Source organism: Notolabrus celidotus, chromosome 24 (genome assembly GCF_009762535.1).
Source record: "Notolabrus celidotus isolate fNotCel1 chromosome 24, fNotCel1.pri, whole genome shotgun sequence".
In the NCBI taxonomy this organism is placed as follows: domain Eukaryota; kingdom Metazoa; phylum Chordata; class Actinopteri; order Labriformes; family Labridae; genus Notolabrus; species Notolabrus celidotus.
Window position 1 is genome coordinate 8,443,496 of NC_048295.1, and position 14,957 is coordinate 8,458,452.

Consider the following 14,957-nt stretch of genomic DNA (forward strand, 5'->3'; position numbering starts at 1 on the left):
ATGTGTAATGAGGATCATTAAAAACACATTAAAGTATAATAAAACAAACAAGTGCTGAAGGTAAAAGTTAAGATGATTGTGTTCGATTGACCGACCTGTTCTCCTGCTCCAGGTCGTTGAGGACCCTCTCCAGCTCTCCCTTCTCCTCCGTTTCCATAGAGATGAGGATCTGGGCGGGGCTGCGGGGCTGGCTGAGGGGAGAGCCTTGGTTCAGAGACTGGCAGTAGTGCTGGATCAACATGTGCTCGTCATCGCTGCAGACGCACATAAACGCACGCGCGCACGCAGGCAGGCAGGCAGACCACACCACACACCCACCGAAGACGAGGGGGGCAGACATACGAGAAGAATGAAGAAAAGGAAAATCAGCAAAGTGAATGACACGGCAGCAGTGGAACAGGACTGCACCACAGAAGAAGAGTCTAAGACACAGATGAGGGGACAGAGAGAGGGCCAGACCAACACATTTGTCACAACTCTCTGAAACTGTTGTCGCCACGCTCTTGACTGATTACTCGCGCGGCCTGCAGAGTTTGAGGACTTTAATTAGACCAGGAATTTATAAGCTGCTGTGTTTACTGCTATCACCTCTCTGAATACTAATACAGCTGCTTGAAAACATCAGCTCTTCTTTAAGACGAATGCAGACATGAAAGTAAAGCTCATTACGAGAGGAGCGTGTGTGGCTGCGTCTGCTCGGGTTTAAAATAGCCTCTAGATGCCTCTAGATGTTTGTGCTTCATCGACCAGGCTGCGTTTTGAAAGTTATGTTGACGTGATGAGCTTTTCTTTGACTGCGCAAGTTTTTAATTACAGCCTTCTCTCTGCAGGTCAAAGTCCTTGTGCTTCCATTCAGCTTTTAAGGCCGGCAGTCTTAATTACACGGAGATGAAAACAGGACACATGAAACATGTAGATTTTCATGTGTGTAGTCTGTGTAAAACTAACACTTTCTACTGCTGTAACTTGCATAGACATGTGCAGGGAGGACCAAAGCTGGTGGTGCTACCTCTCCTATCCTTAACCACACTCAGCAATTTGACATACTTTACCTGCAGACTCTGATGTTGTGTTCAGCAGTCTTTACTAAATAGAGCTTAATTATGACAGCTTTCAGACAGACCTCTAGATGGATCGATTAGCTGGTATTTAAATTTCCACTTTAACTCGTTAATTAGCTGCTTCAGGACATCCCTTGTTTCTGGCAGCCCACCTGCTTCCTTTGTAGTCATCATTTTGAATAATTATTCAGTTTTGAGTGTCATCTTTCGTTATTTTGAAGACCAGCAGCTTTCTGTTCCTCTCTCTGTTCACGGCAATACTCCATGATTGATATAATCACATTATTTTGCATTAATGCACAGGTAAAGTGTGTCTAACAAGAGGGATCAGACAAAGTATTTGCAGTAACAACAGAGGAGTTAAAGCAGAAATCCTACATATGCTGACATTAATACTAGATCTACTTTAAATATAAGTCTCATTGTTTTACATCCTTTTAAATCATTAAGAGCAAGTCTAATCTGAGAAGACAACATTTATACAAAAAGGAGATGTTCTGATATCACCTGGTAATATCAGGTCAACAGGGGATTCACGTGTGTGACATAACATGATGCAAACAAATCCAGAAAGTAGAGCACACGTCAACAGAGTCACCGACACATCTCACAACCAGCCGATGGAAACAGAGAAGACAGAGCCAGTTCACACACAGCGAGCCAATCGGTGAGTGAGTTTTGGCAGGAAAAACAAAACAAACAAACAAAAAAGCGGTTCTCACATGCTTTCATTGGGTGAGATACTGTCATTCAGATAAGAGCCATTACGGTTCTCCATTTCTGCTAACCTGCGGAGGGGGAAGAAACAGAGCAGTCAGTCCCAAAATCAAACGCTCGAGCAATTAGTAGATTCTGGAGGGAGAACCACCTCTAAACAAAATCAGATATCACTATTTCTTCTTCCAGAGTGGGACGTAATGTGCAGATTGACATGGAGACACGTGTGTCCTGGGGCAGGGGTTCTAACGTCTAAATTTGGACTCTGTGGAAGCTGTTGTTTTTGGCAGAATGAACGGCTGTGCATGTCATCATTTATCTAAAGGGAGCAAAATACGCCTGATGTCTGCAGTTCTTCTTACTGTGTGCAAACAGGAGCAGGAAGAGTGGAAGATAGTGTTTCTTCTTCAGACGGTTGGAACCCCTCAGTGATCGGCGTGTGTCGTTATGATTTTACTTAACAGATGAAATGTTCGACACCCACACACTGCGCAGCCAGCTGAATCTCTCGATGCCTTACCTTGACACTAACTTTTACAGCCTTTAAAAACCGATGCTCAACAAACTCCAGCTGAACCTTCAGTATCTTGCCTCTTTATGTTTTATACAAGTTGGCTTGTATTGCTGTGAAAGCAGCCTTATAAAAGCGACGGTTGGCAGACCTCTGACACATCTCGCTGCTATTTAGCTTCCAGTTTTATACGGCTCACTTGTGCAACTGCTTTTATAACTGTGATTTACAGTATATTAGTCACAAACACTGCAGTAATGCTATAGTATGAGTAATGTGGGAGGGGGAGGAGTGTAGCATGTAAGGAAAACATGTGCTGAAGACAGGAGAGCTGAGTTAAGAGTTTGAACGGTCAGTGATGTACGCACAAGATTGAGATGATACCTTTGTGGGACTTCAGGAACTGGAGAAAGCAGGCTCTCTGGCTTAGCGTGTAGAGGACCGGTATGAAACCATCATAAATAAAAAGGGCTGCATGCTCTGACTTTCTATCAGTCCAGCTGTAACTGTGAGTTATGACATCTTCGATTTGGGGGAAAAAACTGCAGAGCAGTCCACGATGATACCATCATAACATCTAATATTGATTCAGTTGACTCGGCTAATTCCAAAGCAACATGTCAGAAGTCTGTCTTACATTCTGATTTGTGTCTTCCTCAAGTTAAACTGTTCCCCCTCCTGTCTCGTCTGTCTTTTACTAACTTTTGTTTGCCGTCTGGCTCCGGCTCCACATCTAGTGTAACAACAAGAAAGCAAGAAAAAATGTTGAAATGATTCAACCGATCCTTTTCAAGGGAGAGGGAGAACAAAAAAAAAGGCTATATTATCTTTGAAGACAGCCATGTTTGGCCATTAAGACAGGCCTTGTAAACAAACCTCCCGGCTGTGCTCTGTAACAGATCCATCACGATAAAATAGCAGCGAGTGAGGAGCCAAAGATTTAAATTGGCCCGTCTTTATCTCCACGAGATCAGCTTCCTGGCGGTTGGAGTGTTTGCTCAAAAAGCAAAGAGATTTTTTTAGGGAGGGGGGGTTTTATCGACGCTCAAATGAAATAAATAAATAAATAAATAAGTAGAGCTGGGTGCTTGGCAGTGAGCGATTAAGCAGATGGACTGTGACAGACTGGCATGTGCCCAGGTCGGTGTGTTTGTGCTCGTAAGCTGATGCACGCTACAGAAACAAGAGATAACCTCGCAGCTCGCTCGGGCTTAATTATGTTACTTCTTCGCCCTACCACCTCCCTTTAATCTGCTGGATGCTATCTGGGAGCCGCCGCATCACAGCGCGGCAGGAGCGGAGAGCACAGGACCGGAGGGAGGAGAATGACTCAGCGTGTGCGTCGGTCAGTGTGTGCCGCTGTGTATTCGTATATATATGTGTGTGTGTGTGTGTGTGTGTTTTAGCCTGAGGCGACAGTGAGTGGTGTCAAACACTCTCTGGCAGGGATCAAAGCCTCGGCCTGTGGCTCAGACCTCACACTGACTCTGCTGAGGGGTGCCAACAGTGCCCATCTGACTGATCCAATGACCGATTGATCGACTGACTCATTGTTTGATTGATTCGACTGCTTCTTGTCCCTCTGCGGTGGGTCTTTCTGGGAGCGGTTTAGGATCACTGCAAACTCAAAAAGATCACTGAGATGTTTTGGTGAATAAGCTCTGGAGGACTACGTCAGGACTCGTGGTTATTCTGTCCACATAGTCCAGGACTGATGAGGCGTTTTGGGGCACACATGCTCGGATGTGTTAGCATAATCACAGAGTGGCCTCTTCCTGCAGAGCGCTTATTCACCAAAGAGTCAATGCATCACTTCATCATGAGTACAGATTCAGTTCTACTGTATGCAAAGGGATATCTTGACATTTGAGTCCAGCCTGAAACTATTCCTACTTCCTCCCCCTGGAAGTCCTGTTCAGCTTTTAAACCAATGATGCTGCGTTAGGTGGGGGGAGCAGTTTTTGCTGGAACACCCCTGCAGTGATAATTTGTTCAATGAATGATGTGACTTTTACAGAAAATGGCAAACGCCTGGTGTTCATTCCAAAGTGGATTGTCAAGGTATCCCGTGCTCCATCTCTTGAGTTTCCACATGCACAGACCGCTTTCAGCACACTGACGTATACAGTCAGAGATACATGTGGGGATTGAGTTATTTTGAGAGTTAAAGGTACAGGAAACTCACAAGAATGATGTCACCATCTACATCTTTTTTTGTAGACATTTAAGCTTTCTATATATGTCAATTTTTAAGAATCTTGTCACATGGAAAGGGCTTTAATGAACAAGTGATTTACAGGCATTAAAGCTCCAGTAAGGAACTTCAGGTATGAGATGATTTGGCGCCCCCATGTGGACAAAGCTGTACATCTGATCTCTTTTCTGGTTTCCATCAAAATCATTCCATAGTTGTATAATGTGAACTGAGAATGCCTTGGCATCCACGCATTATGTCAGAGCCCATATAGGGAGTATTTTGGCTTCACTTTTGTACAGTGAGGGGAGATTGAGGCGTGTCATCCATATTAATATTCAATCAATGCTTTGCAAAAAACTTTAAATGAAGTTAAGGACCTTCATACTTCTACTGTTTGCTAACTTTTTAGCATTAACTTGACAGACTATAGATGTAGGTGAGAGGCTAATTCAAAGTTTGTATACCTGTAACTCTTTTTTTGGTGCATTATGGAAAATACATTTGGCTTCAGTGTGACTGTATATGACATGTGCGTGAAAGATAAGATCAAAAATGTATTGTTAGCATTTACAAAATAACTACACTGCTAAAGTAGACTCACTGCGGTGCAAAAAGTTGCTTCAAGTCCTTCAGCCCTTCTACTTTTTGTCTTATTTAACATCACTCTGTTGTTCAGATCATGGTGGGAGGGGAGGGTTAAAACCACATTGATGATCAATTTTCAGATTTAGTGAGTGGAGTGAACATGAGGACACTGACCGACAGTTCCCCAGATCTGCGTCAGCAAAGAATTAGGGCAACCGATCCCCCTGTGAGTTACTGACTGCATGAGCACAGAGAGGGAGGACACACGTCCCGATGTAGGAAGCGTGCTGCGCTTTAGCATGTTCTCCAAATTCATTATTCCAAATCACATCAATCAAAGTGTTTCTCTGGTGTCTGCGCGGCTCTCTGGAGGAGCCATTATGTGCAGCGCTCGTAGGGCCCAGAGTAAAAAAAAGTGGAGCAGGAGGACCGTGTCCCGTTTGCAACACTGTGAGTCTACCCTGCTGCTGAATGCTGACAGTGTGTTACCGGTTGGCGTAGTGCTCGATCCGAGTGTGTGTGTCGTCATGTGAGAGCTGAGGGGACGATCCGGGCCTGGAACACAGACAGAAAAAGAGAGAGAGAGAGAAAGAATGAGAAATTGTGAATCCAACCTGGAGGGACTCATTAATCCCAGCGCACACGCACGCATGCACACGCTGCATGAATCCACAGGAGAGCGATGACTGAAGAGACAGATGTATGGCGCTGTGAAATGCTCTGTAAATAAGCTCCCCCGCTTGGCATACATTCGCCTGCACTTCAAAAGAGGCATCTGATCTGAGACGTCACACCTCGTCTGCCGAGGGAAAGATCAGTGTTTTGACATCATTAACCAGGAGTCTCTGAGGATTCTAACAACTTTTTCCTGCAGTGTTTTAGTCCTTGACAAATTAGAGGTTCAACTCTTTTAAAATCTGGAAAACTTCCCTTTGCAAGGGCACCTTCATACTTGGAAGTTTTATCTGTCAGGAGCCAGAACAGATGAGTTTAAACTACAAGGTGAACGTGGTGGAAAATGGCCTCATTTGCAAAAAAAAATGAAATTACCATGTGTTTCTTTGACACTGAGACTTCCTTTGGTAGACGCTGATCCGAAGTTGCATGCTGCTGCAGTCTGACGGGCTTATTCCACTCATAAACAACATGTCACTCTCGTTCCTCTGGCAGAGTTTTCACGAGGAAACACAGATGCTAGGTGAAGTAAACTGCAGAGGTGCGACGTATAAACAGACGACGATCCTGCTACACAGGCAGGTAACACTTCTCAGTGACACACTGATGATGTGACACCTGTGTTAAGGGTTTCCTGCACCTCTTCACAGGTCTGAGATTGTAGAAACCTTACAGAGATGATCCAGGTAAACTGTTTTTTTCCTGGAAGCTTTAGGTTAAGTACACGCTAACTTAAAGGGAGAAAACAGCAGCAGCATGATGAGCTGTAACTTAACAAGCAGACGCGATGAAAAGAAGATATATTCAGAAAATGAAACTATCCTCAAAATAATTTTCACTACATTTCTTAGGAAAATGTCTTGCTGGCAGCATATGTTGCTCAAATAACCAGTATACATATCGTTCAGCATTAATTGAGCCATGCCTTGATGACATTTGGAGCCCATGCATTGAATTCCACTACAGAGTCATGTCTCTTTTTAATGCAGTGCCACTCAGGGGGCCAAAGATCCAACCATCCACCATCAATTATCCTCCTTGTAAGTTTTGTGCAGAGATTTCTGCAGATCCTCTGAATCTTTTAATTATATTGTGTACCATGGTTGATGAAATCCTCAATATTTTGGGGCAATTTTACACTCAGTGACCTTATTTGGGAATTGCTGAACTATTTCCTCACCCAGTCTCTCACAGAGTGGGTGAGGAAGAGAGACTCTGCCTGTGTCACACCCTTCTGGGAAAACACACGAGGCTACAACATCTGCTATTCCACTTCATGATGTTGAAGCATTCTTGGCTTGCACAGGTGAAGTTTTGATTGGTAATGAAAGGACTGAAAATCCTGGATCTCTGCTCTGGGAGCCTTAAACAGACCATAAGATATAAAGTATTCAGATAAGGTTAATGGTGTTATTTTACAGGGGCCGTTATCAGGGTTACTGTAAGAATCAGAGGAGTGACTCAGCCTGAATCACAGATCTGCAGGGTGACGTGGGGTCAAGCAGCAGCAGCGAGAAACTGTGAGATGTAATGGCAACACACAATGAGTGTGACATGGGTGGAGGTGTGTGTGTGTGTGTGTGTGTGTAACTCAAAAAAGGGGGAATCTGTGTGTGTAAATACAAAATAAATCACTTCTATCTGCATGTTTGTTTGTGTTAGAGAACATAAAACACAAGATAATGTATAGGAAGTGTGTGTGTGTGTGTGTGTGTGTGTGTGTGTGTGTGTGTGTGTGTGTGTGTGTGTGTGTGTGTGTGTGTGTGTGTGTGAGCCAGGTACTCACGCATGGTCTACGGGCCAGAAGTTGATCAGAGTGACAGGACTGCAAGACAAAAAAACGTGAGATGATGACACAGGAAGTGGGAGGACACAGCACACAGCAAAGCATGATGGGAGCTTTAGTATGGAGGGGGCGAGCATGGAGGGAAACTGGACCCGGCATGGACGAGACAGCGCGACAACATGAGTGCACGGGTACACACACACACAAATACCAACACACACACACACACACACACTGCATTATTGAGAGGTGACTCATTATTGATCGAGGCGCCAACTACTCTTTCATTAATCACACACACACACACACACACACACACACACACACACACACACACACACACACACACACACACACACACACACACACACACACACACACACACACACGACAGGAAACCATTCACAACACACTAAAAGATGTGAGGGATCAAACCTTAATGTGTGCATGCAGTACTATGAAAGGTGTTTCACGTTGCATAATAAAGACCGAATGTCCCCTCCTGTGTGTGTGTGTGTGTGTGTGTGTGTGTGTGTGTGTGTGTGTGTGTGTGTGTGTGTGTGTGTGTGTGTGTGTGTGTGTGTGTGTGTGTGTGTGTGTGTGTGTGTGTGTGTGTGTGTTTTAACTCTCCAACCTTCAAACCCGTCATTCATTCCTCACTCAAAGATCATAAAGGCTGCACCGCCTGCACACGCTTGTGTAACGCTCTCTTTTCTCTGCGTGTGTTGGAGTCAGTGTGTTTCATTTATGCAGATCTCCACCTCAGCCTCACCGCTCAGAGCGCCCGGCCTTGAGTGAATAACACTGAGACATTCATCATTCATCTGCGAGAGGCAGCGCCTCCACCGTTATCCACCGTGTGCGTCTTAAGCCAATATTAGTGTTACGGGCCGTTTGGACTTCCATCAATATTTATGATTCGGGCAAACTGAAACATCCGCAGAGCTTGGGCTCTCAGCGGGTTTGAGCTTATCGTGAAGTGGTGAGGATAAAATCAAACAGAGAGAGATTATTTAAAGGTGGTTTAGAGAAAGTGTCTGATTGTTTGTTTGTTGTGGTGCAGTCTGGACATTGTTTACACTCCTGAAAAGTGCCTGACTTCATCCTGCAAGCTTTTGAGTAAAGTCAGCATGAAGTCTGGTGAGTCGTTGCGTTCGGGGTCACCATAGGCACTGTGAGGACAACATTAAGACTTGAGCTTCGTTACAGCTCTGTTGCAGGCTCTCTGAATAAAAAGAGCTGCAGATATACTTCTCCTCTAGAGGTGCATGTTTGAGAGAGAAGGTCCTGAAAATATCAGGTCCTGCATGCTGTACGTCCGGGGATTCAGGAGGAAATGTCAGGAGTTTATATGTGAAAAGGGCAGGACACTACAAACAGTCTTGAGTAACAGTGTTGAAGTCGAGTCACCGAACTTAGGAGTCCTTCATCTCTCCATCTGTTATCAACAGTGCAATATATTTAACAGAAAGAAGATGTTGCAATATCGGCTTTATATAATAACAGTCAGCCTGAGTCTGTTTGCACGTGAGTACTGCAGGTTGATTACGAATAATCAACTGCTTGTTGGGTGTTTTGACTAGATTGTGTAGAATTAGAGAACTTAAGAGGAGCTGTAGGAGGACTTGGACAAAGCCTTGCTGTGTGTTGTACTTTTGCATATTAGACTAAACCTTCTCACAGCAGTCTTGGTCACAGATCTTACATTTTGGCGTGATAAACCCTTGATGAAGACAAGCTAAATGTGTTCCACTTCACAAACAGTATCACATCTGTTAACTGTTGCCACCGTGTGTGTCTGTGTGCACTGAAAGACCTGAGAGCAGAGATTATTGACTGTTTGCTTAAACGTGTCCTCTAGCTCAGCTCACATTCACGGTCTGTCTTGTACGTGTGTGTCTGGGACTCACGTCTCCATGTTGTCCCCCTCCAGGATGGTCTGCACAGGCAGGTAGCCCATGCGCGGGTGTTTGGCGAAGTAGCGCTTGGTCCTGAACTTGTTCTTCAGCACCTTGGCAAAGTCCCTGACATCCTCCCCTGATGTCGTCTGAGGAGAGAGAGAGAGAGAGAGAGAGAGAGATGGAGGGGGGGGGGGGGGGGACAAAGGTGGCTTTGTTCACGCTCGGTGGGAGTGGGGCACACAAACACACACACACATTTACTTGGAGCCCTTTTGGCCTTATTCACACGTCTGGTGAGTGAAGTTAATGCCCTCATTGTCGGGTCTGAGTGCGTCATTACAGTAACAAGAAAAAAGGGAGTGATTTATGAGTCTGAGCGAGGGCTGCAGTGTCTTTATTTCAGCCTGAGGCCTGAATTGAGGGATTATCTTAACCCTTTATTCACATATGTTTCAGAATATGTGCACAGCTTTAAGTTCAACGCTCCACAAGTGCACAGACGGGGTTTGTTGATTTGGAAGCATGCTCTCTAAAGTTAGCAAGCTGCTCTTCATGACTCAAAAAAGATCACAGCTCACCAAGTCTCTTGTTTAAGAAGCAGGAGCTGAGATTAAACCAGTAATGATAGCAAAGACTCACTCCCTCCCTCCCTCCTGACTCGGTGCAATATTAATACACTGAGGCTTTCAGACACTGCACAGATCAGAGTGTACCGTCGCTTTTCACTTCATAACTGGAGGAAGAGAGTTATTTGACAGCCTGTCTGGCACCTAAAAATTCTTTAGCATTTCCATTTCCATGTCATTTACACACGGCAGAGCGAGAGCAGAGATTTATTCATACCGGCGTGCAGTACTCCACCATCGGGTACTGCATCTTATGTCCCTTGGCGACGCGACCGGAGAAGAAGCAGCTTTGGCAAATGTCATAGTTGAAATGTTTCAGGCTCCGATATCTGGAGGAGGAGAGAAAGAGAGAAAGAGAGAGAGAGAGAACAGAGGAGGGCGTAGGTCAGGAAAGCAAAGGAAGGAGAGAAGACGGATGGGGGAGAGAAAAAGAAAAGGAGAGTCGATTAAAGGGGGGAATTTACGGCTCTGTTTTCCTCCAGGGTAGGAGTAGTTAACATTCTTCCAGCCCAGTTCCTAAATGAGAAATTTATTCTCCGGCCCTGAAACTCTTCATTAAAATTTATCACCGCTCCTGTCGTGAGGAGGCCCACTGACAACAGAGCGGACACACCCCTCTGCTCAGGTCCCAGCCTTAGAGCTAAAAAAAAAAAAAAAAAAGACCCCCTGTGCTTTTGGGAGTGTTTTCAAGGTGCTGAGGTTCCAAACAGGAGCATGGCTCTGTCCTTCTTATCACGCCATCAATCAGTCACATGAAGAAGCAGCTGTTTTACAAGCAGGCTGCTGGTGGAGGAGATTAAGGCGACAGCTAGGTTCATGAGCTCTGTCACAGCTGGAGCTGGATTCTGGTGACAGACAGCAGTTTGGTTAATCAGATGGGTGATGTGGAGTAAAAACACCAAACTAACACCTGTTTTTAAAGCGCAAGCTAACATTAACCCCATGCAGAAACATTCTCACTCTCTTCTTTTGACTGCGCATTATTGAAATCCAAATATCTGCAGAGTGCATCAGGAGGAATAAATATTGTATCAATGTGGCAATTATCAATCCAGCTCCTTTAAACGTATGCTGCAGCTCCAGCTGCTTCTGAAACACCTCACTGGGTGGCATGATGAAGGGAATCGCTTTTGTGGAGCCACCCTGGGAGCCTGTGAGCCTTAGCTTTCTTTCTTTTCTTGCATTTGTTCCTGTGTGTGTGTGCAACACATGAAACGAAACGCGAAATCCTGCTTCTCTTCACCTACTACTGTTTGAATAAAGACCGACACCGTGGGGACGAGGATCAAATAAGAAGCTCCTCTGTGTTATTTGAGTAATACAAAAAAAAGATACGTCTGGAAAAAATAAACAACGGTGACATATAGATATGCAAAATGGCCCATGATGATGCTGCATATGACTACAGTTGACTTTCCTGCCACATGCAAAAGCATACGGAGCCTCATTCACTGTAATAAGCTCTTAAAAACATTATATGATGATAATAAACCTTCATGCAGAGAAATAGAGACCAGAGCTTGTGTCATTGTGCAGCAGTGGGTCCTTACAAACCGCTGCCATGACGTTAAATACAACTTTCATTATTCGGCGTGATGTTCCCATACAGTTCAGAGGGTTATCAGTGAAACGTAAGAAGGCTCAGCTCTGTATTCACCATGTAAAACACAGAGAAGATCAGCTTTATGAACTCAGAAACTCCTGTGATGAAACATCTGCCTCCTCAGTGTGCTACATAACCATAAACTTGCAGGTCAGGACTCAAGATGAAGTCACACACAGCAGGCGGAGACAGTATGTGCATGATAAAGAGGTAATCTGTTGCACAGGGTTGGCTATTAGCTTGCTACATGGCAAATTGTGCAAATTTAGCAGTCTGAGGAGTCCTCTGTTTGCATCCATAAAGTCGTCTATGTATGCCGAGTGGTGTCCAAGGTGGGCGTGATGGCCTCAGGTAATTTTGACTGCAGCAGGGGCGCATCATGGGTGTCGCCAGAGTGGTATTGGGCCACCCCAATTCAGTTATCTGGGCAGGCTGCAAGTAGCTTTCTTTGCACTTCAATGTGACACCTTCCCAGTGTTTTATAGTGCATATTTATGAAGTGATGACTCAGCATAAATAGTGGCCTCCACTGCGTCAAGTTTTCCAACAGATTCACAGCACTGATTATTTCACAAAGCCCAGAAACCAAAGATCTAAATGCGCAGTTCCTTCATTTAGCTGAAAATGAAATCAAGTTAATTTGGTCTTTTAATGCCCTCTGTGTAATGAGATCAGGAATATTATACACTGCAGCAAAATGGCTTCAATTCTGCTAATGTCTCATGATGAGGTGTTCAGGATTTGCTCCTCCTAAGTTAGATTATGAGTGGAGCTTCTACCTTAAAGGCCCACAGACTACAGAAGGCTGATTTGTGTTGTAGAGCAGAAAGAGGGTGTGTTACAAACCTGAACCCGATGATGGGACACTCTTTGCAGATGTTACACTTGGCTTGGTGTTTGGCGGTTTCGGCGGCGGCTACGCGGTGCAGGACGGGTAACCACACCATGGACTGAGGCTCCAGACGCATCCAGTCCAGGAACATGGCAGCTTCCAGCTCAGGTTTGTTGTTGGCCTGGGAGAAAGAGGGGATAATTTAAAACACAGTCAGGTTGAAAGAACTCCACTTCCTGTTTTTGTTTTCAAACGGATTGAAGCTAAGGAAGTATTTTTAATGTTGTCTTCCATGGAGGAGATGCAGTCAGCGCTTTGCTTGAAGTCTGAATTCAGGAATCCACTTCACATTTCACCCTAAATATTTAATGGCTCTTGATGTGTGTAGTTGTGACCTTGAGTGTTGTCATCTAAAACAGTTCAGTCCAAAAACTTCTACTTAGATGAAGGTACAAGGACTTTAACTTGATAAACTCTGCTCCTCTGCACCAAAGAGCTCTATTGTTGATCAAAAACAATTAAAAGCGTATTCATCCACGGCTGAAAATAGTCCCGAACAAATGCTCTATTTCCTCCTGTGTGAGTAACGGCTTCTAAAAACTACAGTGACCAGCTGTTTTGGAAAATCACAGAGCCGCCCCGCTCCAAATAAAAGAGCTGGACAGAGCGGGAAAAAATAATCAGGGACAACATATTGGCTACATCCATCACTTTCCCATCAGCAGGGACTCTGAACCCTCAGGGGGTTTGGAGTTTCCATGGAATTGACCCCCATGTCTCCCTCTTTCTTTCTTTCAGTCTCACACCCACAGGCACACGGACTCCTCAGAGGAAGCAGCTGGAATGAGGCGAAGCTATCTCCAGTTTTTAGGGCTAGATGAGATTAAATTGTCCACCTGGTGTGCGCCTCAGGGTGGGTGTTAGTGTTTTGTCTGTCGACATTCTCAAATAATCAAAACCTTGACAAAACCAGCCTCATAATATCTGGAAATCAAAGCAAATGCACCCGGTTGTTGACAATGTTTAAAATAATGGGTGACAGATGCCGGTGTCTGGAACATAATTTACACAAATGATCTATATTTACACAGTGGGTAAACATTCCTCTGCGTTTGTCTGCCATCTGAAAAGGTTTGAAATGATTCAAGGTACAAACAATCAAGGAATCAGGCAAACATGCAAAGTGATGTTGACAGCTCACATTTATCAAGGTGTGTATTAGAGGCTCTGTCAATCAGTGTGTGCGCATGATGTCTGCTTTACAATGAAAAACAAAGGTAGGCAGGAGCTGACACACGCTGATTTTGATTCCCGGGGGACTGTGATTATCTCCAGAAATCAGGATTTGATGCGTGGTACACCTGTCAGGCTCTCCACCGCTCCAGCACGACATGTATGCAGTTAACAACGATAACGATGGCAGATTTACCACCTGACAAAAATAGCTTGCTGGCTCACGACTGTTTTCTTTGACGGCAGAAATGACAGCTGTCAATGCAAATTGTTTCTGCTCAAGCAAGAAGCTAATCTAGCTCACATAAGCAGTATGAGTTGGTGGGAGACTCAGTCTGTGGCTGATGTTTAATGTTCCCAGCTGGTGTTTTGAAATGAGAGCGAGCAAAGGGTTCTGAATTTGCATTGAATGGATACAAAAATGTAAAGTGGTTAAAGAGAGGAGCAAAAGCAAACAGGTTACAGCAAAGTAGCTAACTAAGGTGCCTAGTCAACCTGCATATAGTCCCATGTTAACACACCTGTTTTTACAGCAGAATAAAACATGTTTTGGTCTTTACAGCTCATTTTTTTATTCCTGCAAAGCGTGATTATTTAAACCTCGCCCATTTTGATTATATTGATGCCATGAGTAATGCATGGTTAGGCATAACTAGTGGTGTGAGTCAGCATTCTCAGTAAGGTAACCTGCAAAACAGATAGCATGAACATCAACATAAGAGAATCCAGGACTGGTTGTTGTCTGAGCCACCAATAAACAAAACAAATAATCTGCAATGTTTGCTGAATTAAGAACTGAAAGAAAACAAACTAAAATGTTGTGGTATTTAGAGACAAGGGTTCCTGCCAAGGTCTGGTACTTTGCAGGAATCATTGAGGAAATTTCCTGCAGTGCAAATGAGGCTTTTAATCCATAATGCTTCCAAACTATGGAGCCATGTCTGTACCATCAGATGAGCTTCTACTTCTGTGTTAGAGCATTTTAAATTTACACAGCTCTCATGCACAGCTACGAACATGTCTACTTATCCAAAGCTGCATAGGCCTGCCGTGCCTAGTTACTGTATCCAAGCTGTGATTGGATGATTGTTGTTTGGAGTTTCAGAGGAAGGGGGCTTTTCAGCAAATGGTCAATTTCCACAAAATTTCCTTTGTTGAACACATGACAATGGTTTTTCTTTCAGAATACATCTGAGGAGAGGAGCTAAATTCAGTGTCCAAAGCAGGGAC

At 44.3% G+C, this 14,957-nt stretch overlaps 1 protein-coding gene across 2 annotated transcripts in view; it reads right to left on the reverse strand.

Annotated features, from left to right (window-relative positions):
• The window catches only part of dmd (dystrophin), a 234,151-nt gene that overhangs the window by 8,210 nt on the left and 210,984 nt on the right, over positions 1-14,957 (reverse strand). For both annotated transcript variants that reach the window (XM_034677504.1, XM_034677505.1), the window contains 7 exons: positions 12,509-12,675; positions 10,277-10,388; positions 9,443-9,579; positions 7,533-7,571; positions 5,561-5,626; positions 1,784-1,849; positions 96-254 (listed from right to left, as the gene is read on the reverse strand). In XM_034677504.1, the coding sequence (XP_034533395.1) occupies positions 96-254; positions 1,784-1,849; positions 5,561-5,626; positions 7,533-7,571; positions 9,443-9,579; positions 10,277-10,388; positions 12,509-12,675 (746 nt within the window). The remainder of the gene's footprint in view (positions 1-95; positions 255-1,783; positions 1,850-5,560; positions 5,627-7,532; positions 7,572-9,442; positions 9,580-10,276; positions 10,389-12,508; positions 12,676-14,957) is intronic.